The following is a 27,205-nucleotide window of genomic DNA, read 5'->3' as shown; positions in this document are numbered from 1 at the left end:
ATTTTAAGAAATAAATATTTTTCAGGAAAAAGGGATGAACTCCAGTCATGTTAGAAATTCAAACTGGGCAAGAAATGGCTGTTACGAAGACACTTTGCATAAAATATCCGAAATTGATACTGAAGAGCAAAATGTACGAGCAGGAGTGCAGTCAGTATTGCAGGTATGAAATAGACTTGATAACTAATTTTCATCCTAATTGTAAAGTTCTTGTTATAAGCACATGAAGAGTGGAATATATTACAATAGAATATAATGCAATACTCCTGCAAGGGAATCCCATGTTCCTTCTAAAGCATCTCTGAATTTTTAAAATTATTTTAGATTTTGAAAATATGATAATAAATAGTGTTAGAATAATGACAGTGGTTCACTATATCTTTATTGACCTTAAGTAGGACAATGTATACACAAGCATCGGATAACACAGGAGATGCATTCTGCTCTGCATTATAACACAGAAAAATAATTCTCATTTGAGTGCCACATCTTCAAATTATTTAATTAAGTGTTTAGTGAGAATGCATAGAAGCCTTTTTCTTTTAAGCTATCAGTCACCACATATAAAACATCTGAACCTGCAGTTTTCCTAATCTGAATAATAAGGTGTACAGGGTTATTTTCTCATCTTTATCTGTAATATTCTTTTATCTAGAAGAAAACTGATACTGAACCAAATAAAATAGACATGTGCATTTGCCACTCTACCATGTGTTCTTTTACCATGGGTGACCATGCTAATTAGAACTCATTATTTTTACCGCAGCTTGAATGATTTCCTAAATAGAGTTTCCTATTGTGCCATACACTATTGTATATAGAAATAACCTTTGTAACTGCAATCACTTTAAACTCAAATATGTTACAATAATTCAAGCTTCATAATCTTTGCATACAATGACTATTTAGAATATGAAGTGTTTCTGAGAAAAGAAACAGTGACATATCTTTGTCTGTTTGCAGTGTATTATTAAGGTTTACACATCTGAGAATGTCTGGGAGATTCTTCATGTTGAAGTTTTTTTAGACAAAGGTTCATTTGACCAGCATATATCTCTTTTAGCCCAAAATGGAGTCAAGACATCATTCTAACCCAGTAGCATGTCTGAATTTGGGAGGTTTCTCGACCTGGAACCACATTTGACTTTTTCTGTGAATCTAGAATCCAAGACTTCTGTCTTGAGTTTTCTTCCCATTTAATTCTTGCACAGACTTATTTCTAGGCACTTAGAGTAGGGTAGGTTCATTAGTTGAGACTAGAGAAAGTAAAGCTGCATACTAATAGTTTTTACTTATTAAAATCCAAAGCTCTTGGTAAAGGTAAATTACAACTGTAGAGCCAATGATTTCCTGTACATGTGGATTAAGAAAGACAAATAAAAAATAATTGGAAATTTAGGGCTGACTGTGATTCAAATACTTCCTAAACTTACATAAGACTATAACAACACTTCAGTAGTAGCTCCTACAGTATCCTTGCCTGCTTTGTTTTCATTTTCATTCTGAAAGCCCTAATTCACTGTCCACTGAAGTCTACCACTTTGAAGAAGATATCCTGTTTCCTACTTTTGGGAAGCCTTACTGATCACAGTGGGATGAAAGCTTTGGTTTCCTGGAACATAATACAAGCCTTGTCATGATGAAGCACACACTCTGTACCAGGACTGTTTCAAGTAGTTTAGCTTATACTATACTAGTCAGTTTCTGGCTTACAGGTGGAACTTTTGTGCAGTGGACTTCTTTACTGGGACATTTTTGTCCATCATATGAGAATAATTGTATTGAGTAGTTTGTTGTACCATCTGTCTATGAGAACAATAATATACAAATAGGTTTTGTAGAAAAAAATGGGGAAAAAATCAGTCTTATTGTTGCTTTATTGTCACATCAAGCTAACTTACATTTAAATATATACTTTTGAGTGTATATACCACCTTTTCTGTTAATCATAGATTTTTTCTCTTCCTGATTACTATCAACTGAATTGCTGAAAATATCAAAGTGCTTCAAGCCCATAATATCCACTCTTTTCTACTTACAGGTTTTTATAATAAATTCTTCAAATATATTCTTTCTTGAACCTGCAAATGAAATTAAAGCTCTGCTGGATGAACACACTGATATGTGCAAACGCATTCTTAATATTTACCGTCACATGGTAGTCCAAGTGACTATGGACAAGAAAACATGGTAAATTGCTAATGCTTTTCTCTTAGATTATTAGCTCACAAGATAAATGTGAAAATTTACTTGGTAGTAAACATAGTAGAGTGGTATTGACTATGTGAACCAGTTTCTCTAAATCAGTGAATACATGGACTTTAACATCACAGACAGCTTACCACAGGGGAAGAGGTTATCTACTCTGTTAAAGCCAGTAGTACAAACCTAGTTAGTTTGAGACAGCTTAGCCCTCAGTGAAAAAAGAAGTAAGCTAGGATATACAGACTACTATTAAGGAGCTACTGATGACTTTTTTCCAGGGCATTTTGCTCATGTGTCAAAGTGCTAAAATATGAAAACATATATGAAGCTTCACAGCCTTATTTAAAAATGAACAAAAAATCCTCTGATAAGCATGGATAACTATTATAATCAGATGTGGGTTGCTCTTAATGTGTAATTGTGTACAGGAGTCCATGTACTGTTTAACTGTTTGTTCCTTTCCAGTGGTTAAGGTGCCTAGCAGGTACAAGGGACCTCACTTTCAAATTAATTTCTGTTATTTCCCCCTCTCCTTTATAGCTGTCTCTAATGTGGTAGTATATTGCCACCATTTTCCATTGCAAGGAGGCAATAGCAGGGCGATTTCAAATGGCTGATTTACTCCATTTTAACTTGACTTGCATTCACTCTGTCACTAGTATTTCCTGAACTCTGGGTAAGTAGAGCTGGCATTACATGTTACGTGAAACTTGTCTCCTCTTGTGAGGAAATAAGAAGTCAATTCAAGGCTAGCCACTGGGAAATTTGGGAGTAGGAATAGAAAGCAGATTCCAGTAGATTAGTATTTTCTTCCCCAGTTTCACGCCACTGTGAAGAAGTGACTCGAGACGGTGATGGCAAGGATTGTACCACACAAAAGAATTGATGAAGTATGTTAATGATAATGTAACATTGCCAAAACCTGTCATTCATACCAAGTTACGTGACTGATGACTGATAGTGACACATTAACAAAAAAAAAAAAAAAAAAAAAAAAGGTAAAAGCTCAGATTGGAAGTATAATTAAAACTTGGCCTATAATTTCAGGCCATCTAAGGTGATATCACTTGAATGACCTGGCAGAAGATGTTACAGGGCGATAAGGATTCCTCACTCTCAAGTGTGGAAAGAAGATTGGAGTGATTTCTTTTGCAAGAACAAAGTTAGGCTGTTTGTAATCACTATGCCCTGTTTGGAATGTATTTGAACAAGTCAAGTTCGGTTATTATCTCTAAAAGTATCCTGGTATATACAGAACTATAACAAAATGGTAACTCTAAGTTTGATATTGTTTTGCAGGGAACAGATGCTACTTGTGCTGCTCAGGGTTACTGAATCTGTGCTGAAAATACCACCCCAAACTTTCTTGCAGTATCAAGGAAGAAAAAACTCTACTTTAGCTGGAAGACTTGCAGGACCTCTTTTCCAGGCAATTAAACATAAATTCACTTTAATTAGTTCAGCTTAATTTTGATCAAAAGATTAGATGTAACAACCACTGCTGACTGGTTTGTCATCTTAAATCATTGATCATGTTACCCAGATAATGAATGGTGTGCGTTAAAGAACTAGCTACATTTGTTACTTTCTGCCCTGTATTTAATGACACCATGACAATGGTTTTTGGGGTAGTGTGAAATCAAAAAAATGCTGTCTTTTAGTTGAGTTGGGATAACTAGCAATGTGTACAGTTTTAGCCTGCTTCCATTGCAAAATTAGCTCAAGTCAGCACAAAATCTTCTGCGCCATTATGCCTAGCCAACTGATTTTTTTATTCCTTACAGTAAGCTGTAGCAGATCCTTTCAAAATTTCTGTTGCAGAGTGCTGTTGTGGTGGCTCATCTGTAAACAGGATCTGTGAGGTCTTCTTTAGTACGAAAAAAAGGACACCAAGACATGAATGTGATGAGAGCTAATTGAGAACAGTATTATAAAACTCTGGCAAAACTTGTAAGATACCGAAAGATCTTTCATGAGTCAAACCAGTTGTTCCTGTATCAAAGTCAGAAGCCCATGTTAATATCACACTTGATAATTCATGAAAAATTTGTGTGTACTGGTGAGGAAAATAATGTCAGGACTACACAGAAATTTCTGTGGCTGTTAGAAGCTTCCTTTTAAGCAGTAACATTTGAGTATTGTCATCTTATGTTCTAAACCCAACTTTTCTCACTTTATTCCTTTAGACTCTTATAGTAGCTTGGATCAAAGCGAATCTAAATGTGTACATCTCTCGAGAACTTTGGGATGACTTGCTGTCTGTAATGTCATCACTGACATACTGGGAAGAGCTGGCCACTGAGTGGTCACTGACAATGGAGACACTAACTAAAGTATTAGCTAGAAACTTGTATAGCCTGGACCTCAGTGACCTGCCATTGGATAAATTAAGTGAGCAGAAGCAGAAAAAACACAAAGGCAAAGGTAAGAAAATACTGTATGCACATCATTTGAATTTGAGCTGGGGTAATGAGATGTTGGGCACAGCATAATTTTGATCTAGCCTTTTTAGTATACCTAATTAGGCATCTCTATCACCTGAAATAAGCTGGTTTTCTTAAGATAAGGCTGTATTTTAGAACCGCCACAAAATCCTCACATTAAGATGCAGTCCTGCAAATAGGCACATATGGATTGTAGTTCTTAAAGGTGTGTTGAATTTGACCTAGAATGTTACACTGTAGTGGGTTATGCCTTTCTCCTTTTATCAAAGCAATTAAATAATTGAGTCCTAGTCGTAGCTTCTTAAAAGTAACGAAGATTATGCATCTTGTAAAAATCAGCCAGCTAGCAAGTGGCAGTTGCAAGCACAATTGGAATATTGATCCTGAAATCCAATAAATGTTTAAAGATGAAATGTAAGGTAAACATAGTTTTATTTGGGTACTAATTCATCACTAAGCCTTGGTGAAGACAGGTTTTGTCGAAGCGACCTTGTTGGACTATTTAAGAGAAAGGATACTTTTAATAATCTATATGAATGGTACCAGTTTTTAAACTGGTTTCTAAACAATGCAGGAAATACTCTGTAGGACATAATATGGGGAGAGGAGGTAGTTACTTGCTTATAATGGTACAGTTCTGGAACCAGTAAGGGACGGGAAGTCTGTCCTCCTGGATAGAGGGCTGGATTAAGAGTTGCAAAATCTGGGTTCTCTTCCCAGATCAGAGATTGATTTTCTGCATGTGACCATGAGCAATCACTTTGTCTTTGTTTCCACTTCTGTAAAAAATGGGTAATGATACTGTTCTCCTTTAAAAAGTGCTTTGAGATCCAATACTGGAGGCAAGATTATATTTAGGGTGATAAAGATGGAAAAAAAGTGTAATTTTTAGTCTACTTTTTATCTTTCTGTATTCTGATTGATGTGGTTCTCCAGTCAAACCTGAGAGGGTACTTCCTACAACTATCCTAGGATTTGTCAGTGAGAAGTAATCTATGCAGATTCCCTCTCTTAAAGAGGATGTTCCTGTAGGCTGTTTTTGCTAAAAACATTTCCTGTGCTTCCAAATTTCTCATCTTGGGCAGAGGCATTATTCACACTTCTGTTTTGTTCTTCTGGTGTGTCACAACTGGACAAAAATGCTTTTCTCTGTAGTTGACCCTGAGACGTTGTTATAAACCATGCATTTTTGTTTTCCTGTACTATCTAACTTTCTTCTTTTTCTTGCAAAAGGCAAAGTTTTTTGTTTTGTTTTGTTTTAAAAAAAGAAGTCTAATGTGGGATAATAATGTGTACAGTTTTTTGAATATAGACTTAAAAACCATTTTGAATCATCTGTATCACCTTACAGAGCCACATGGGAAGAGTTTATGTTAGCCTTCAGTAACAGTTCCAGAGAAAACCTTTGTTGTTAAACGTGAGCTGCAGAGTTAAATCTAACTTTGAACGTAATAAATACCATACAGATTATGCCAGATTTCTTTAGCCCCATTCATTTGCTAAAAATACTGAACATGTTTTACTAGGGATCACTTTGCAATAAGATGCCCTTTTAATGATTGTAATTGTTTATCAAGTATAATTTTCGATTGTATGAGTTCAATGTGGATAAGGAAATATATTGCAAATATTCTTTAGTTCACTTTTTTACATACAGTAGTTTTTGGTAGCTCCTCATGTGAGCTTTATTTACTTCAATATAAATATCAACTCTGAATTTGCTGCATCTTTTCTTAATCTTAGTACAGTATTTTTTTTGTGAATTTCCAAAGAGCCTGTTCTCTGAGCTCATCATCCCATTTTTCTGCTTTTGCATTTCGTGTTAAAGTATTTTATCATCTTTATTCAAATGTCACAAAATTATTTGGGAAAAGTCCCCACATTGTGAATGGTCTGCAATGTATGATTTTGTGTGTCTTGTCCAATAGGAACAACAAAGGAAAAATTTCTGTAGTTACAAATTTTGTCAGGCTACAACCTTTGTAAACCCAGCTTTCTTGTGGTTTTGCACTTGATTGGTCAGGAAAGAAAATCACAGTAGTTTAATAGCACCAACGCTTCTGAAGAAGTTTGAGTATCCCTTTAACATTGACTGAGTGGGCTTATATATTTAAAAAACAGTAACGAGCTGTTCAACTTTTGAAATCACACTTGCTTTGATAACATAATTTATTCTATCCAGCTTTAAAACTCTTTGAAAAAACACAACTACAAATATCTGGTCATACCAGAATAGAAGTGAATAGATTTGCAATTCTATTTTTGCAGGAGTTGGGCATGAATTCCCAAAATCTTCGGTTGATAAATCCTTTTCTAGAGGCTGGAGCCGTGATCAGCCCGGACAAGCACCAATGAGACAACGCAGTGCTACAACCACTGGCTCTCCAGGAACAGAAAAGGCAAGAAGCATAGTACGGCAGAAAACAGTTGGTATGTATCTGTAAAAGCTAATATAAGTGACATTTGAGAAAGGATAAGGAATTAATAACTGACTTTTGTAGCAACCTGGATAACTTCTTTCCACAAAAGCATATGATCTATAATAATTAATTAAATATGTAAATTATGCAGCCTTAATGTGTGTAGAGGGTAGCTGAATAGCTTTGTGGTTACTAGAATTACAGTTATTGCAAATGGAAGCACTGCAGTTGATATATTAATTCTTAATGAGTTTGATCACATGCTTAAGCTGGATTGGAAAAATAATACTGTAGTATGTATATGAAAGAGAAAAAAGCTGGAATGCTTTGAGCAATGATATGGATGGGTGGGTAACAGAAGGCTTTTTAAAGTGCATGTTTTCATAAACTGTGCACAAAATAGGTTGAGTATTTTTGAACTGTGCGAAGAAAAGTGTGAGAAATGTGTATATGTCTGCGTAGGTTATAAAATGTGTGGTCTTCTACTATACCCTGAATCTTGCATTAATGAAAGATTGGCACAGATGTGTGCAGTTCTTCATTTCTGAAGTCATCTATTTCTCAGCTTCATTACTTGCCGATACTCTTTCCTGTGTTAGAAATGAGTGATGCTAAACAGTGCTTTAGGTGGATTGCTCAAAAGAAGACTCATTTATGTTTGTATGATTTGCTTAGAGTATCATAACATTAACTGGACTACAAATTTCTTTACTCTGTTGTCTCATCTTGATGATCTCAGTGCTATCCCTTATGTGAGGGAAAATTAAGCTGATTTTACTTTTTTATTTAAAAGAACCACTTTTTAAGGAATATCTCTTGCTTTTTTACTATCTCTGTAGTAGTAGTGGCTTCGGTCATTGTGTGTTGTTCCTCCACGGATACTTCTCGAAAGCAGGTGCATTCTGACAGTTTTAGAAACTGGGGATGCATATTGGCAGTCGAATATATATTTGCCTTAGCTTTTCAGAAATTAATGTTTTCTTTCCAAGAATATTTGCGATTCATTCTTTTAAGTCACAGAGGTTATTTAGCCAAAGGTTTTATTTGAATATTCTTTAAAATTCTCCATTTTAAAAGTTTGTTTTCTTGTTAGGCATTTGTTGGTGTGGGAGAGTTAATTTTCCTATAAGCAGTAGAGACATGTGAGAAAATAGAGTCACTACTCCAAAGTTTCCTGTCTTTTTCATGCCTTCAAATGTTACACAGTTTTTCCTGTATCTCATACTGACAGCACCTAGTTTGACTGAAGTTTTCCTTATGGATCACAGATACTTTAAATGTAATTTCTGCTTCTCTGTAGATAGTCTGTGATTAACTGTAGCGGTGTTTTTGTTTTAAATCTTAATTGTCTTAACAAGGTAAAGCTGACGTTAAAATTTCTCCTTCCCAAATAGTTACTATTTCAGATATTGTGTCAGAAGGTTATGTTGTTTAGTCAATTTATTAATGGTTTTGTTTTGCAGCTATTTGAAAGATAGCTATTTATATGCTGTTAGCCCTAAAATGACTGAAATTTATCCTAATCAAGCTCTATATTGACTTGGTTAGCAGCAAACAAGTCTGATTTTAGTTTCACTGTACTTTAGCTTCCATGGTTTTGTTCCTTTCCTCCAATTATCTTACATATTTGATATTAATAAGCCAAGTTTGTATTACTGTAACTAGTTAAAATTTCAGCTCTATTCGTATTGTAGAATACCATCTGTGGACAGGCATCACAGCATTAGTAGGATTATTTTAAAAGATGAATTAAAAAAATTCCAAACTCTTCAGTTTTTTAAAATGTTAATGAAGAATATGTTATAAAAGCATATGTCTTAACTGTCTGCAAACAGTTGCTTGTTATTTCAGGTCTGCTAAGAGAGCTGTTTGGATACTTCTTAATCTGTGCCACTTAACAAAGAGTCGCATAATAAAAAAATTAGTTAATAGTCACAATAAGTAAAATTTTCTATAGAACATTTTGCTGGCCAGGTCTTCTCCTTCAGTTTAACATTAGCTCCACAAGCTCAATCTGGAATTGAGTCACACCTCAGATATGTTGCATGATATCTGATATGTAGTGGGTTTTTTTTTGATTGTGAGTAATATACTCTCTGTATCTTAGTAGGGAGGATGTGCATGTTGAATATTTTATGGTAAGAGAAAGCTGAGGTTTCTTTTTCATCTGTTTGACATTGTACACATTTTGTGTACATCTGTGCACCTCTATTTTTTGAGCCATCCTCATGCCAGTACACATTTATTGCTGCACCAAATATATGTGTGTGTGTGTGTGTTACTCAAAAATCACAGCTTTTCTGATATGCAGTGTGAACATTTTTAGCCTGAACTTATGTAAAGTAATTTTTGGAAAAGGGCCTTTAAACATGATATGCATATGGGTTGAAAAATCTTCTATAGGACCAGATACAGGAATTTGTGGCTTAAGCAGCAGATTTTACTCCTATAAAAATACTGGATCAGAAAGAATTTACTAACCTATTATTCTGCTTTTGTCTATAGACAACAGTGGAATGTTATAAACTGTCAAATATGTAGTCCACATTCTAGTATTAAGTCTGCCTCTACTTAACTACTTAATTGAATGTGACACATCTTATTTAAAATAATAATTCACAGAGATCACATTTTACAGCATTTCAAAGTTAATTTTGCTTTCAATAATAATACACTGGAATTTTTCCTTCAAAAGTTTCTATAAAATTTCCACCTTCCAAATTGTAAATCGGTTGTTCTGTGTCCCCTTTGCTAGTATCAATGTAATATGGTGGAAGAGATCCAGTCAAATTACAAGGGACATGTTATGTTAAGATTTGTTATCGTTACAGTATCCAATCTCAAAAACTTGGTTTATTTAGAATCAAAGAATCATTTAGGTTGGAAAAGACCCTTAAGATGTCCTATGTAGCTTATTATTTTTTCTCTTGCCTGCATTCATTTTAAGATACACAATGATGAATGTAATGCATCTAACCATCACTGTATACTGAATTTTATTGTTGTATCTCTTAAACAAAGGGATGTTAAAGCCTTACACCTAGTTGCTTTCTTTAAAAAAATGATTTCTGTCTTTTAAACTAAGTTTAATAGAGAATGGCTTCAGTCTTAAAATGTCTGTCTTTCTGAATTGTTTTTTCAAACTGATGTTAAGACTCCACTTAAGTTGTGCTGCATTTGTCAGATGTGTTTTGTGCTCAATGTACATTCACCTACCCAAGTTACCTGCATGTTGCTGTTAGGGACAATTCTTTAACCTGATTTAGAAGTGTGATTTGCTCAACTTCACTGCATTCCATTCATGACCTTCTGATTCCCATACAGATCAGGAGCACTAAGATTCTAAGTCTATATTGCATGTTGTTTTGAAAATATATACATAAAAGTTCAAAGACTGATTAAATATTTCATTGACAATATTTATGTAAGATGCACTGAAGTTTTCTTAAAAGAAGTTTATCAGCAACTATTTTAAAACAAGTTATCAAATTTGCAACAGTTTGAAAAGGAAGCTGCTTGAAACAATCTTACTTTTTGAAGAACTTCAGGTGTACTTTGAGATTGAATGCAGTATCAGTTCTTGCTATGTCTTACTCTGACAAAGGAAAACAAATGTCATAAAGATTCATTTTAAATCTATTAGAAAAGCTGTAGGTATAACCTTGATCCTGATGCCACATTTCTTATTTAAGTTTTCCATTCTGTAGGACTGTTGGCAGGATGTGAGATATGAAAAGGTGAATTAGAATCAGTTTAGCAATATTTATTCAATACCGATTAAAAGCCAAACCCTATGGATAAGAAACTAATGCTTTTTGTTGTCAAGCTGTTTCACATCTCACTTCATTTTTAATGTGGAACTATAACAAGTTGTATTGCAAATTTCTCCACACAGAACTGGTCATTTTCTCCTTATGCTTTTGAATCTCTTTTGGAGAATCATGAATTCAAGAGTATGGGTATGTGTAAAATTCAGAGATGCTTTTTCAGGAGTAAACTACAGGAAGCTAGAAAAATGCAAATGTAGTGTAAGTTGCTTTTTCTGTTAAAAAATTTCAAGTTCTGAGTGCTTGTTGAGTGACTTTAACTTTGATTTTTCAACCCCTGATGCAATGGGAAAAAAGTGTTAATTAGTTTCTTGATTTTGAATGCAAAATCTCTGTAATCATCATAATAAAGGCGTTGTTGCTGCTTTACATAAAAGTTAAAAACTCAAAATGTCTTATGTGTCCACTGATTTTTTTCTTTCTTACAGCTCTGCCAATATCTGCCGTGCTGAAATGTTTTAATTTTTGAATTTTCTTCCTTTTTATCTTTGTTTTCTCTGTTGCTGCTTTTTCTGTGACACAAGCCTTTCATTATAGTCACTCTTCTTTTTTCCTTCCCCACTTCTTTCTTTTCCTTTTTAAAGCCATGAGAAGCCGATCCATTGGTGAATGTGCTCTGCCATCGGCCTATATACGCAGTGCTAAAAGTGCTCCTGTTCTGATCCATACTTCCAAACCCTTCTTGCCTGATATTGTTCTCACTCCCCTTTCTGATGAGCTTTCAGGTAGTGCCACCTCTGCTAATTTCTGCACCCCCTTTATCACTTTTTTAAACCTTCTGCTTTCAAATTCTGCTAAATCATTAATTTTTTCAAAGTAAAAATACTTGGGGGATGGGGGGAGAGGGGAAGAGATTAAGAATGAATATTCTGAGTTATGTAAAATACCACGCTATTTTGCAATTCATTCTGGAACTGTTAGAAGTTAGTGCTGTGCCAATGATTGTGATCATAAAAGTGAAAATTGGAGAAATCTCTTGCTTTTTCAATTTATTGGTAAGCAGTAATATAGCATCTGTCTATCAGAGACTACAACTAATCTAAAGTTTTTATTTATGATGAGTGAGGGAGGGAAAGGAAGAACATAATTTTACTTCGATTTGCAATTTACATCTTTGTATGTAAATTTTTGAATTCAGTGTCATAGATGTGTGGGTAACCATGATAATGATATACTTTAGGTCCCATCAAAAAAGAATGTCTGAAGTATACCGTATCATATAATACACTTTAGAGTCTGACTGTTTTTCACTAATATATAAAACCATTAAAAAATCTATACGGTTTGGAATTCTGAAGTACTGTGTTTTAGTGTTGTTTTCCAAATGATCCATATTTTACAGAGTTGTAGTTTTCCTCAACATTGCATTTGATCCAGCAGTGTGGTTGACTAGAAGTTGGCAGTAGCTTTCTTTTGGATAATTTTCTTTGAACAAATAGGTTCAATAGTTAGAATTAGCACAGATTTTGAAAATGCATGCATGAAAGTTTACAGATAATGTTTTTTTTCATGTACTCCAGCTATTACATAGGGGTAAATTAGTAGTGTGTTAAGGCTGGCAATCTTATTATGCCTTTGTCTTAATGAGTGGGGAAAAAAAAAAAAGAGGCAAGCACTGCAGGAGGGCTATATATAGTCAAAACTGTGTACAAATGTAAGGACTTAATGGCAGTAATTTTTTTTTATAGAAGATGTGTTCTTTTTTTCTCTTTTCTGTCTCTCCTGCCTGCCTTTGTTACCCAAGAAGTATCAAGAACTGTATTTTCATAATTGTATTTTCTTATATGTCCAAAATTAAGTCTTTTTGTTTTGAAACAAAAACTTGGTGCCTTAGTATTCAATCCAAAAATGTAAATGGAGACTCAGGAAAGTTCAAGAAACCCACTCCAGAGAGACCAGACTTTCACAATGAAAAAATATAAAGTATTTGAAGGCAAATCTTGACACCATAGAGAATAATAAAATACAAATTATGTGTAATAAATTGATAAATGTATGAGTGCAAAGCATATCTTTTCTGAGATATAAATTATTAGAACTCAGAAGATAGTTTTTTCTGTAGGAATGATACGTGAACAACCTCTTAGGAAATAGATGTTACCTGGCCATCACGTTGTTGGAAATAGTCAATTCTTAATGAAGATCTTAAGAGCATCTGCAGAAGGGAATGAGCTTTCAGTGTGAACTATTATTTTGTCACATAGTCACTGATACTTAATTATCCTGTCTTAAAGAAGGCAAAAGTGCTTTGCAGTCAATTTTATCATCCATGTTTCTGAAAAGTCCTGCTATGCATCTTTCTTCTAATGTGTCCCAAATTTGATGGCTCTCTTGCTATTATCCTCTCTGTTGATACTCATCAGGTACAAAAACTGCATGACCAATGTAATTCTTAAAAGTGATTAAGTTTTACAGACCTTTGCACTTCTAACAGAAAAAGTCCTAGGCACTTCTTGTTTTTGGTATCTTCTCAAACAAATGGGTGTTGAAATGGCTTCATGATGTGCCCAAGAATCTTGAACATTGCCAGAAAACTAAAAAGCTCTAGTGAAGAAAAGCAAGCCATTAGAGTGTTGATGGGGAAATAGCAGACTAAAGGAAAAACTATCCACCAGATTAGAGTGCACTTTGCTATTTTAATTTTCTGTGGTTTTTTTTATTGCGTGCGTGCTCTCTCTCTCCTTTTTGTTTTAAACATGAAGCTTTATCATTTTGCTTGCTTTTTCTTCTTACACTAATAGATTCTTTTTTGAAAGCCTTCTGTGTCCAGATGTACAGCATGTAATTTGGGAAGTAATAAAATTGTTTCTATCATAAGTGTGCATTAGGTAATGAATGATGTTTAGCTAGCTGTGACAGCCCTGCCTCTTTATTTCACAATTATATGAATATCCCTGTTATCCAAACTTGACTTTCACATCCAACACAACTTGAAGGAAGGATATTTCAAATGATTCCAAAAGAATGTTTCCCTAATCTTAAGTTTTCTGAAGTAGTATTCAGCAGCTTTTTAGCTGTGAAACTCGTCTTTGGAAGACTGACTCACTGAACACTGGTGAATCTTGACAGGTAGTCCAAAAGAAAGCATTTATGCCAAAACCTTTACCTTATGTACTGTACAGTATATTAATTTTCAAAAGTAAGGCAGAACATCCCACTATAAATTGCTGTTTATTGAGACACAATGTTTCTGCTTGAAGATCGGTCAGTAGGTTAACAAGATTTATTGTGAAAATTCAATATTGATATCTAGTCATCTAGCATCACAGAGCGTGCTTTTCCTAAGACTGTAACTCCTTCATGTAGTTTCTAAGTTATACTGTATTTCCGTGTGCAGAATATTTGCAACTTTTCAAATAGGATCCAGAAATTGGAAGTGGAGATTTATGCTTTAAGATGTTTAGTTAGTAAAGTGATTTGCTGTAGTGTAATTGTTGCACATCTCCAATATTTCTGAAAAGAACTTTTCTTTTAACCTGTTAGAATCATAGCAAATCCAGTCTTACATGTTTAGAGAATAACTAGCAAAATAACCATTCATTCCTCGAACTGTTGAGGATTTTCAGGTACAAGACCACTTGTGAAAAGAAGTGTCGGTGAGATGTAGGCAAGGTTCGTGGAAGCAATGGGCCACAATAGCAAACAAATGAAGGTGGGAGATTTTTCCTTATCCACTGGGACTAAAAGAATGAAAGGGAGTACTAACATGAAAGGGAGATGTATGTTATGCCTTTACAACCTTGCTCCCTAATCAGTAAGTAGTCATTAAGGAATCATAATTGTAACGTCAGTATGGCTGTAATTATTCTTTAATCCCAGAAACTCACAGAGAACGAGTGTGTTCTTTTAAAAGAATCTAAATGAAAGCTGGGAATCAAATCATGGTTTTTTCTCCACTTTCTGAACTAACTTTCCATGATGAAATATAATCCTGTGCCAATGTTATATGGGGATCTTCTGCTTGCACTCATGCTGCCTTGCCAGAATGTGTGTCTCCATGATTTCGTGTTTTAGCGTATCTATCTCCCACTTGATGCTGAAAAACTACCTTTTCTTTCTGCCTTCTAGCAGAAAAAGGGAGAGGTAAGGTTGATCTAAGGAAAGTTGTGATTGGGTGGGATTGGCTAGAACTACCAGTTTCAATCTTTTCCTTGCTGTAACATATTAGGAACCAGACAGTGTTTCTCCAGAGTACATGCAACGTGTCAGATACACAGCCTTCTGGTGCACAGTTGCAATGCAGTTAGTGAAAACTCCTTAGGAATTGGTGGTGTCCCAGTTTCACTGTACTGGTGTGCAAGGGTGAGCCCTGGTTGTGAAGGAGCTCTTCATTTGGGTTTTTAAATGTTGTCTGTATTTTCAGTGCTGATATTGCAATAACAGGATATTTTTCATTTCCTTAATTTCTTCCTCTGTTCTACAAAGAAGAAATCACTGTTGGCACAGGCACTACATGTTTGTTTGAAAATATTTGTGTACTTGTATATGCTAGTCATGCATATGTGAGCACCTAAAATTAATACTGGATCAACATTGAAATAAATCTAGGTGAATTTATTTCAATGTATGGAGCTGCTTGACGTGCATTTGGAGTTCTCCATCCAGTAATTTTTTACATCCTAGAAAATCATAACCACTGCATGCATGGACAATACGCAATCCTCAGGCTGCTGCTTTAGATAAACATGAGTTTATAAAAAGTGTGAAAGATGTATATTGAGAACTCAAGATGAGATCGGTGTATCACAGTTACATATATTAATCTCATATGTAACATCATTTGTATTTTTGACTGAATCCTGTGGTCCTTTCTTTGCAGCTGTGAGAAATAACTTTGAGACTATATAAGCATTACCTCTGTTAATCTCTGCCTAAATCAGTAGAGAGTTTGAAATAACAGTTCCAACTAGAGAGAGAGGCCATTTATTTCAGAGGGTGTTAATTCATATAGTTAGTAATAAGTTGAACAAGAGCAATGATGGGAAATTTGTTGCTTATCAATGCTGGAGAGAGAGGAAGGGGTTAATAAAATGTGCCATATACAATGATTTTTCGGTTCATGTTCATTATCTGAAATAACTTGGATGTCTACTCTCTTTTTCTAGTATAGACCTCGCTATTTCTTGTCTAATAGCTTCTTCACAGTTCAGTAAACTTTGTATCAGGTCAAACTTTTGATTTTCAAATTTTAACTTCTCTGAAAAACTGAGCATGGAAATACCACTTTTCATTTTCTTCCAATGCATACATTTAGTTAAGTACAGATGTATCTCATTCGTCCAGTTTATATGCTTTGCTCAGAAGGAAAATACAAGAAAATGCAGCTCCAGCTCTAACATTCTCAGAAAAGTGTGCACACTTTAAAACAGGTTTTCAGGGTGACTTTAGATTATCATTATTAAATATTACTGAAATAGGTATAAAGATCCATGAAGTAATAATTTGCAATATTTTGAAATGAATTCAACATGGTTTCTTTATTTTGGCAGTAACACATCAGATTTAGGGGGGCAAAAGGGGCTTAAATTTTGTGGTGATTTTAAGTAAATTCACCATTGCAGTGCTGAAGATAAACCCTCTAGATAGAACAACAAGGTAAGTCTTTATTGTGGCAAGTAACTCTTGTTGGTGTTCATTAAGCTCTTTATTGTTACTCCTGACTATAAAGCATATCTACATCTTTTTAAGTGGTAGATAGTAAAAAATAAATCTAGGGAATGAAGGATTCTATCAAAAAGAAACCAACAGAAAATTGAGAAAGCTGTTTTTGCCTTACTGTTCAAGTGCCTGTCCCAAAAAAAGACTGCAAGGGACAGCACGAAATCTTGCAATTAGTTGAATTGTCTGTAAGAGATACTTAGTCTTGCCTACACCAAGGATTTGATAGTATTGTTCCTATAACATATCAGAAAATTGGAAGAGGAGCGTGAAAGTTCTTTATTTTGGTGGATGATGTGAAGTGGGCTGAAGGTACTTCTCTACAATTCCTAGGTGATCCATGTTGGAACTACAGCTTTCATTACGGTTAACTATGATTTGTACTGATGCTAACATATTAGCATATCTCAACAGAGACAAGGAATCGCTAATTTAAATGATCGTAACAAATGTTATGGTCTTTTCATAAACAAAAGTGGGTTTACTCTGATGTTAACTGTTGTGAGGCTGCAGGATGTCTTTCAGTAGCGGAGTCCTTAATTTGGTAATTCTCATAAATGTCACATTTGCTTGAGTAAAACTGGAAGAAAAGGAGAGGTAAGCCTCCATTAAGTATTTAGTTTCGTGTTTTGAAGATGAGAGACAAAACGTCCTTCTACGGAAAAAAGGGTGTATCTTTAAATTATCCATTATGTATAGTCATCTTTTCTGTATAGGGTCAGCTCTTCCCTGCCATTTAAAAGCTTTAGTCTTTAGGTATATGCTACATTATATATACCATACTATTGATAATTGTATGATAGTATTCTTTCCGATACTTCAGTAATTTAGGTATATTCATACAAGTTATGAAAAAGTAAGTTTACCACTTCAACAGACAATTCTAATTTTCCAGAAAACTTACTTGTTTTCTTTGGAGTTACGCATTTTTCTGAAAATGTAAATTCCATGAAGAGTACTACTGTTAAGCTAATTTATATTCCAGGTAACCATTTCCTGACAAGCTAGCTGAAATAATATTGGTTGAATTCTTGAACTTATTGGCACAGCCCTAGCTTTAACTGTATTTCCAAATGTTCCATGGTCTCACTGTTTGTTCTCATGCATGTTAACGTTTAAAACCGTGTTCTGATGATCTAACTCATTTATATTACATTCTGTACTGAATATTATGTGCGTGTGTTTTTAACACTCTAGTACTGGAAAAAGTATTGTTGTTGTACTTAAGAAAACAAGGCTCTGGACTTTCCTGGCTTTTAAAGTCACGCAATTAGGATGTAGTGGTAAATAAATACTGTCTCTGTATGTAAATTTTAGTGCATGTTACATATACTTTTTTCCTGCAGACATTGACGATGCTCAAATTCTTCCACGTCCACCTCGAGTCAGACATTTTTCACAGAGTGAAGATGCTCCAAGTGAAGTTTTTGGTGCATTAAATGAGGAACAGCCACTGCCACGAAGCAGCAGCACCTCTGACATCCTGGAACCATTCGCAGTTGAACGAGCCAAAGGTGCAGTTCCTGTCATTGACAGTTCATCCCATCATGCTCCAAGCTTACAGAGTTCCACTGAGACCTCTTCAATGCATAGATCCGCTGAAAGCCATGTCACTGATACAAATAGCAGAGAGTCCTCCTTGGAAGTTGGGGATAGTATTTATGACCATCTTTGTCATTTAATAGGGCCAGTAGAATTTGCAAACACAACCTTTGAACAAAGCCAATATGTTGACCTTGAAGGTGAAGATGATCTCCTTTCCTCTCTGAGAGAATATCTTAAAGAAAAAGAAGAACTTTGCGGTAACTTTGAGATAGATAAATGTGAGGCTTCTGCTCACGAAGTTGATACATCAGTAAATAGGAATGATAGATTACCACTGGATGGATTAGAAAATAGAGATCAGACTGGTCAATGCACGAATAGCATCACTGTTACAGAAAGAGCCGATAACACAGAGCTGCACCTAGAACAAAACCAAAGTGGCTTTATAAGTAATATTGCACCTACTCAAATAGACATTTTTACAAGAAATCAAGCGCTTGATAAAGCCAGACAGTTAAATATTGATAAGCAATATGAAAACGTGTTTGATCATGGGTCAAGTAGTCCTAGCAGCAAAGAAGGGAAGAGATACCTGTACAGGCAAGCAGCCACTGAAGCTGATGTAGATTTAGTTGTGGAAGCGACGGTAGCTGAAAAGCATAAAAGTGCCCAGTTTAATGAAAAAGTAACCAACTCACGTGTTATGCATGCAAAGAAAATTCTTCCTAAAGCACAAGTTAACCCTCAAATGCCTCACATCACAGGCACAAGCAAACTGTCACCAACTAAAAGGAGTATATCTGAAACTGTAACTCATAGGGCCAAAATCATGAAAATAACGACTAAAAAAAGAAATAGCGTTCATGTTACTTTTAGGCCATCTACAGAATCAGTTCAATTTTACAATCCTCTTGAGAGCAAAGAGGCCGCTTGGAAAGCAAGACTTCGTAAACTCAGTGGCTTCAGTAGTAGCGGTAGTGGTAGCAGCAGCAGCAGTACCAGTGCTAGCACCAGCTCATCAGGTGTCACAGAACTGGTTAGACCTGGAATATATAGACCTCTAGATGCGATCAATGCTGCTTCAGCTGGCAGCAAGCAAATTAAGGAACCTACAGAAACTCAAGCAGCCATGTTGCAAAAAGAAGGTATTGCAGTTAATCAGTTCCATAGTCGTAGTGCCTTTAGAGCATTAGGTCAGGAGTCAGCACAACAGCAGGGCTCCCTGGGTGGTGTTTATAAAACTGTTGTACATGCTCTTTCGAAGCCGAAGGCAAATGTTTCCCCACAGAGGCAGAACAGAATGCCAGCAGAGGCTCCACTGAGGGATCTGTACAGTCATGTAATGGGCTATTTTGGAAGGAAAGCTGCAGGTGAGCACTAACAGTGTGCAGAGCGCAAAAGGAGAAAGGCAGCACCAGTTTGGCTTAACGCAACTGAAGCAAGCTCTGATAAGCAATCAAAAGGCTTTGGGTTGATCACTGCTTTCCCTGTTTGGTTATGCATGCGCCTACAGCCAGCTGATTTTTCTCCCAGCATAAGTTACTTTTACATACTTTAAATTACTAATTTCCCTTTTCAAGATATTTAGTTGAACCTCTTTGCTGCTGAAGACCATCAGGTTAGGGAAGAGGAAGAGACAGTAAATGACCTAATAAAGGATTAAGCCTTGAGAGTTTTGAATTTTCATCCGGCATGCAGAGGCTTAAAATTCAGCCTACTGAATGACCAGCATATGCATATTTTATCAGAATGTGCTGCTCCACTCTGAGTGTAGTTTGTCAGAAGGACCTGGCTCTCAGCCAGCTAGGTTGAGCTAATTATATTTCTGGTTCATTTAGTGTGTTTTCTTCTTCCTCCTCCTCCTCTTCCTCCTTTTCCTCCCCCAAAACAAAAAAGCCCCTCAAATTTACATTTGGAGGTCAGTTTAAATAACTTTTAAAAAATAATCTGAAACAGAAATCTCCTATGGCTGGAATGATTTCATTACGACGGTTCTCTGTGAGTCTAATCATAAGGTTTTCTTTGAGTCTTTTTCAAAACATGCTGTAGGCCTTTCTGTGTTCGTTCATCAAAATGGATGCAGTTACATCTTGGCAACATCTTTCATTGCTTTCTTTTTTCTTGGAATCATGGATGTTCATGAAGGTCTCATGATAGTCTTGCTCCTGCTAACTATGAGACCTCTGTGAACTAATGCAAAAAGAAGGCTGTCACTCTAATACCCATTGTCTTAGTTCACGTAACCTTAAATGAACAATAAATGAACTTTCAGCAGTAATGTAGGTTTTCTTTTTCCCATTGTTATGCTGGCACGATTAACAGAGGATTCTGTAATGCATCCTGCATCGAGATGTTAATGCCACCTGAGGGCACTCTTTGTAAGCGTAGCACCATGAGAGCGTGACTGTCATGGACCTCAAAAAAGCGATTTACTTCTCTGCAGAATCTAGACTTCTGAAAAAGAGATATCTAGAAAGCACTAATTTGATAAATACCTTTTATTTGAAATGTGTAACATTTAACAGAGCCTCATTATTAGAATAAACTACACTGTGGTCTCATGAGAGATGATGCTGAGGGAAAAATTGTTACAGAGAAAACATGAACTGGAATAACTTGAAGACTTTAAAGCTGAAGATCATGAAGTCAGGTGTAACAGCCACAGTTTAATATGAACAGTATAGTTCTCTCAAAAATATAACACTGATAAATGAGTGTACTTAATTAACTGTTCATAACCATTGGCCATCCAGAGTTTGAATTTTCATTCCACGTACTAGCATGTGATTTTATTACGTAATATTGCCTTTGCACTATTTATACTAACTGTGTGCAGTGCCACATTGACATTTGTCATTAGTACATATTACAACGTAGTTTACTTTTTCCAGTACATTGCTCTTCATTAGGAATGCAATGAAGAAGGAGCCCGTAGGAATCATATAAAATTTTTAGAATTTGTTACTTATTTGTTGTGATATGGAGGAAGAATATATGCTGTATCCTTAAAGCAAGCATTAACAACTTTGAGTAGTGCTTACCTATAAGCTTTTTGCTCTTAAAGGTGGGACTGGAAATCGACTAACCCCTGCTTAGTGGGAAGAAGCAGCCATACTAATTCTTAAAGTAGAATCTGCTTTAAAAGAGGGAAATTCTTAGAATGCATGTTTGGCAATTTTGATGTTTTTATTTCTGTTAATTAGCAAATTTTTTCATTTGTTACGTTTTGTTTTGAAAACGTCTTGATGTGTTCTTTGCTATATATGGTTGTTCATTTGCTTTTAGCTAATAGAGAGGACATGAGTCAAAAGCTGCACCCTATTGATAGTGATATTGGCAGTAGCAATACAAATGTTCCTGACCTCATGGATGAATTTATAGCTGAGAGACTCCGCAGTGGTAGTGCACTGGTAAGCCTTTAAACTTCCTGCATTTCAATATGTAAGTCTGCATATATGCGTGAACCTGTCAATGACATTATAAATCAATTCACTAAAACATATTTCTCTGGATTTTATGAATCAGAAAGAATTAAGAATATCACTTAATTATTCCTTGCCCTTGACATAATTCATGCTATTATGCCATTTGTGTTTTCATATCTGTTAAATCTTCATTGTGGAAGCAATGCAGAAGTTACTATCAGATGAACAGTCTCATGGAATTAAATGGCCTTAATTGCACCTGTAAAGATCTTTGTACACAGAAGCTTTCAGAATAATAGTTTTTATGTAAGTTTGCAGTCTTCAGTGTGGTATGTAGTTAGGTATCATGCTGTAGTATGGTGCTGTTCTCTACAGGTATAGTCAGTGCAACAGACGGTGAAACTATACCAGTATATGTTTTTCCTTCATTTTTTAATTTCACTTACAAGTGTTGAATTATTTCTTGTAAATAGTTCTCTGCTAATTGAACCAACTTTTCGTATGCTTTCTTCCTACACTTTTCCAGAGGTGTCATGTTGTTTGGAATGGCATTCATAATGAGAAATTTTAATCAATTTTAACTCAAGAATTTCTGGTTACTGTTGAATGCTTGCAGAATGATACAACTGATTTGAAGAGAGAAATGTTTTATTAACTAGCAACAGAAGGGGAAATATTAAAAAAAAAAAGTTGCAAATGAAGAGCAGAATGGGTAACAATTTAAATGTAGCATTTCAAAGTTGCTCAGTTCTTTTTTCTGCTCAGAATTTTGTAAGATTTTTTTTTTAGAAGGTCATTTTAAGACATGCTCCTGCAGAAAGTTGTCAACAGGTAGTTTAGTTGTTGCTAATAAGGAGCAGAAGAAGATTCTTTGAAGTGATTGGAAAAATTTGTTTATTTATCGTCATTGTTTATAAATGGCAAGAGAGGACCTATAGAGTTTGTCCAAGTGTATCCTTTTTTCTTTTTTGTATTGAACTCATGTTTATGAAACTTGATTGTTGGTGCGAAGTGGGAGTTACAAGACAAAAATGCTAACTTGAAGTCTGTAAAAAAATGTTAACTTAGTCTGCGAATTAATAAAACAGAAATGATCACAGCTGGCCACAGAAGTGAGAAAGAGAGGGAATACTATTTGTTTTCACATAGATGGACAAGAATATTGATTATTAATAGTTGAGACAAGAGAATTGATACTTTCCTTGGGTAGCAAAAATCAGCCAAGATAAGTTTGAATACATATTTTGAAACTACCACTGATTTTGTAATCTAGCACACAAAAATAGATACACCTTCTTAAAACACAATACCAACTTATTAAGATTTGTTTTAGGTAGGTTGTTATATCTATTGAATGCTAAAACCTTGTATCATGAAAAGCTTGTCAATCTGAGTAAATCTCCAATTAGTAATAGGGTAGTAAAAGAATAGAGAAGTGTCTGTGCCTTGTGTAAAAGGAATTCATCTTCAGTCTCATAAAGCATAAAGATTTTAAGCTGCTCCATGAAATGGCTTTTCTACTTTTATCTCTCTCCCCTCTCAAGCAAACGGTCTTATCCATGAAAAGACTGGCTTAAGGAAAGACTCCAAATGGAACACCACCTTACTTTTACATGAGCAAATCTATATGCCTTATTTCTGCTATATGCTGGTTTTGGTGTCCAAGTCAGTTCCAAGATTTTAGCTTAATCATAAGAAGATTAATGCATGAATTAGTAAATTCCATTGCTTGTGGCGTACATTAAATTTTTGCTTATAGCATGGTAGCCTATAGGCCAGACAACACTAAATTCCTTGACACTTTTTCCTGCTTCTGTCTGAAGCCAAGGTTAACAAGTTTTCTTTAGTAATTCAGACATATTCTGGAGGTAATATACCTTTTTACTAATTTTCTCTCTCGAGTCTTACCTAATACGTGTGTGGCACATACTAGTCTGAATCCTAGCCTGTTACGATATGTGGCCAAAAATTCATTGTGCAAATAAAATTTGTATTTATGAAATTCTGTGACTGCATGTGTTCTTCACTTACTGCTGCCTGTCTGAGGTTTTGGAAAGTCTTGACTGTGTACGTAGTATGATGACAATTTCAAGTTTAGGTACTTATGAACTATTTGTTACAATCTGACATTTGTAAATGTGGGATTGCTTTTTCTATTTTATGTAAATATGCCATCAAAGATTGTAAGATAATTTATGTCTCTTTGATGTTTAGAATGTGACAAGAAGAGGAAGCAGTCCCGGCAGCCTGGAAGTTCCTAAAGACCTTCCTGATATATTGAACAAACAGAACCAAATGCGTCCTATAGATGACCCAGGCGTGCCTTCTGAATGGACATCGCCTGCCAGCGCGGGCAGCAGTGACCTCATCAGTTCAGATAGCCACTCTGACTCTTTCAGTGCCTTCCAGTATGATGGCCGCAAATTTGAAAGCAAGTATATTTTTCCAGAAGTAACAGCATTTTTGATTGATTGCTTGCAAATTTCCCTTTTCTTTTTTTTTTTTTTTTTTGGTAAAGTTGTATGCCAGCAGTTTTCTGTAAAGAGAGTTTATTTTGATTTCTCATTGAAATTATTAGCAAGTTAATGGAGCAAGCAGAATTCTTGAGAGATGCTATTGTGTTCATAGTATACTAAACAAAACAGCACTGGAATGCTACTGTGCAAAAAGCAGAACAGCAGTGAATAGAAGTTAGAAAGCAATACTGTCTTTTCCCTGGAAAATACCTGTCTGTTTTACACAAAATATAGAAAGGAAAGGTTATTTATTTTGGAAGTTATTTTAATTCTTTTGAAAACATTTAGGTAAAACTTAAAGAAGTGTTTCTGATATTTTTACAGCACTCTTTGTGTAGCTATAGATTAATCAAGATGTTAAGTGTAATATGGTGAAATTGGCATGCTTTGTTAAAATTATTATGCTTTCTGTAATAAAATAATGCTTTTCATTAATTTCATTTATCCGTTCCCACTCTTGTTCAATAGAAAGGGTCATTATGGTTGCTGGGAATAATAGCTTAATGTATTATGTAAGAAAGAAGTAATGTTTATATGGTAGAATTTATTGAAGATTACAATTTTTAGATATGTAGATGTTATGCAACTACGTGATGATATTTAAACCTACATTTCAGCATGACATTTTTTCTTTAGTGTTGAAAAACCAATTTTTTTAGAATATCATTTGCCATAGTATTTTTAGTTTGAAGTTAGTACTTTAACAGCCAACTTGGATATTTCTTCCAGATTGTAAATTTTGCAAATAAATTCCTTAATGTATCTTTCCATTATTTTTACTTTATTCTCATGTAGATGCACTTACAGCAACTAAGCAGAATACAGGACATGCAATAGGAATGTCTTCTCCAGAAGTACAGTCACATTTTTGTGACAGAAATGAGAATATTTATAATAGTCAATTACTTTCTGCTGTTACAGTTTATGTAAATTTTGCAACAGTGTGTTAGTGGCATAGGAGATGCAGATACAAGTTTTCCATGGTTTTTGGAAGTCCTAGGCTTCTGTTTTTTATATTAATGGTATTTTTAAGTTGTAAGTTAATACAGTGCTTTCCTCATACAGATTTCAGCTTTGGCACTGAGGCAGGGACGCCAGCTTCCACTGATGCTGATGCAATTTCAGGACAGCAACAGACTGCCGAGGAGCAAGAAGTGGCTAGTCTAACTACACTCCACATAGATTCGGAAACAAGCAGTCTCAATCAGCAGCCATTGTCTGCTGAAGCTGCAACTATTACTGGTAAAGTAGTTAAAAAAAAAAAAAACAAAAAACAAAAAACAAAACCAACACATTTATTTCAGAAATTTTCCACCCATCCTGAAGAATGCAATTCCAGCTTCTGCAATGAATCTAAATTCTATATAAGATGATTCATGGATTTTAATTATTTTTTGATTGCTGTTGAAAAGTAATGTGTGAAATAACGTTAGTGGAAAACTTTTGTCTCACTTAGGTACCCATATGATCCTTGGCTTAGTGCTAAATGTGTTTTAAACCCTTTGTGAGAAAATATATACAATTACCAGGGAGAAGACTCTCACATACTGTGTGCTAGGTCTCTTACAAGTACCCTTTTATTACTGGTAGTCAAATAGCTAATTTTCAGGAAGAGTTTTTTCTTTGGGAGGCTTTGACAGTGTTCTTTCACGTTGAAAAATCATGGGATTCTTTTATATACATCCATCTTAACCTCTCTCTATATTGTCTATTGTGTAACTGGGAGCTTTTAATATGCAAAATGTTAGTTTATTGTGCTGTGTAAGATCAGTTTCCATTTGTGTAACCTAAGAATTCTTTTTCTTTTAGTACTTTCCCTGTTGTTTTCATGAAAAAGTAAGCCTGTTAGGAAGCAGTGTTTCACAGCCTCAGTAGATGAGCTTGAGGCTCCACCAGTTTCCTTTGTAACTGTTTCTTGAGAAAGAGAGAGAGAATAACGATTAGGTTAGCAACCACCAAGTAATGCAGTTAACTCAAATTGAATGGACTCCTTTCTGAAAGAGAGCATCTTCCTCTCTGAGGACTATTTGGAAGGACGATCTCTTGCCAGATTTTGGAAATGAGAAGTAAAGATGTCAATGGTCATTTTCATACTCCTTGTTCCATAACTGTTGCACACTACCATTCCTATTACAACCGTGGGAACAAGTACCTATTTACCTGTGAAAGCTTATAGCTACATACAGTGTCTTGTTCTCTGTGAGAAATCAAAGTCTGCATTTTCAGAGATTTTGAAAGACATCTTTACTTCCCCTGCCACAATTTTCACTTTCTGGTGAAAGAAACTTTCTTGGACATTGTTGTTAAGCTTGCTCAACAATGTCCAGCTTGACTTTTGTTCTCTTCATTTTTCTCTTTGTTGTGTGCTTGTTGAAAGTTGTCACAGGAAATCGGTTCTTTTTCTGTTTGTTTTGTATGTTAATAATTTCATTACTGTGTGATATTTGTGTCCAAGTTCGCACTAAATTGAACTGATAAGATTGCAATTAATGGCTGAGTTGTCCATTGAGAGATTCTGTGGCTGTCTTTTCTTGTTGTTTGGACCACTGTTTTAGAGAGGCAGCTTTTGTGTGTCACATGCATTTAACTGGTTTTCCTGAGAAAGCAAGACTTGTGCAATTACACTGTCTGTCTCTGTCTGATTGTTCCATGCCCCCAACAATGTTGGAGCCCATTCTCTAATTTCTGCTAAATTGACATTAAGAAAACAGAAGGACGTTATTTTCTTCAAAGTTTTATGGAAGATAGGCAGCTATCTAGTGAAAATTACGTATATGCAGTCCCATGACAGGGAGGCTGTAATGTGAATTGAATGAGGAAATCCATGCAGAAAGTCAACCTCAAAACATGCTCATAAGAAATGAGTTTTCAGTGGTTCTGCTGCTCAGAAAACTACTTGTTTCTAAATAGTTTAGCTTTGAAGGTTTTGGAAAGAAAATTTCTTCTTGGCATATACACATTATTTCATATTCTAAGAAATGATTGAGTTTACTGTTGATTGCTGTTTACTGGTCCTAGAATAAGTTGAACCCATAGCAGTCTCAGTCAAATTTGGATCCACATATGCTGGAGTATCTTTCAGTGTTTCTTAGAAGACTCCAGTAGTTCAACAAATTTTCCATAATTATTTCTGTCCATTCTCTTCCATCATATGAAGATCTCTTT

General features: G+C 35.1%; 1 protein-coding gene across 1 annotated transcript in view; it reads left to right on the top strand.

Moving 5' to 3' along the window:
• Window positions 1-27,205, top strand: part of RALGAPA1 (Ral GTPase activating protein, alpha subunit 1 (catalytic)) — a gene marked incomplete at its 3' end in the record, with an annotated part of 56,915 nt that overhangs the window by 18,226 nt on the left and 11,484 nt on the right. The window contains exons 12-21 of the mRNA XM_009697374.1: window positions 26-163; window positions 2,042-2,190; window positions 3,505-3,634; window positions 4,392-4,629; window positions 6,918-7,079; window positions 11,481-11,621; window positions 17,901-18,068; window positions 21,385-21,509; window positions 23,739-23,955; window positions 25,106-25,282. Coding sequence (XP_009695676.1) covers window positions 26-163; window positions 2,042-2,190; window positions 3,505-3,634; window positions 4,392-4,629; window positions 6,918-7,079; window positions 11,481-11,621; window positions 17,901-18,068; window positions 21,385-21,509; window positions 23,739-23,955; window positions 25,106-25,282 — 1,645 coding nt within the window. The remainder of the gene's footprint in view (window positions 1-25; window positions 164-2,041; window positions 2,191-3,504; window positions 3,635-4,391; window positions 4,630-6,917; window positions 7,080-11,480; window positions 11,622-17,900; window positions 18,069-21,384; window positions 21,510-23,738; window positions 23,956-25,105; window positions 25,283-27,205) is intronic.

This window comes from Cariama cristata, unplaced genomic scaffold (genome assembly GCF_000690535.1).
Source record: "Cariama cristata isolate BGI_N322 unplaced genomic scaffold, ASM69053v1 scaffold13443, whole genome shotgun sequence".
NCBI lineage: Eukaryota > Metazoa > Chordata > Aves > Cariamiformes > Cariamidae > Cariama > Cariama cristata.
The sequence above is the reverse complement of the archived record's forward strand: the minus strand, read 5'-3'. Positions and strand labels throughout refer to the sequence as shown.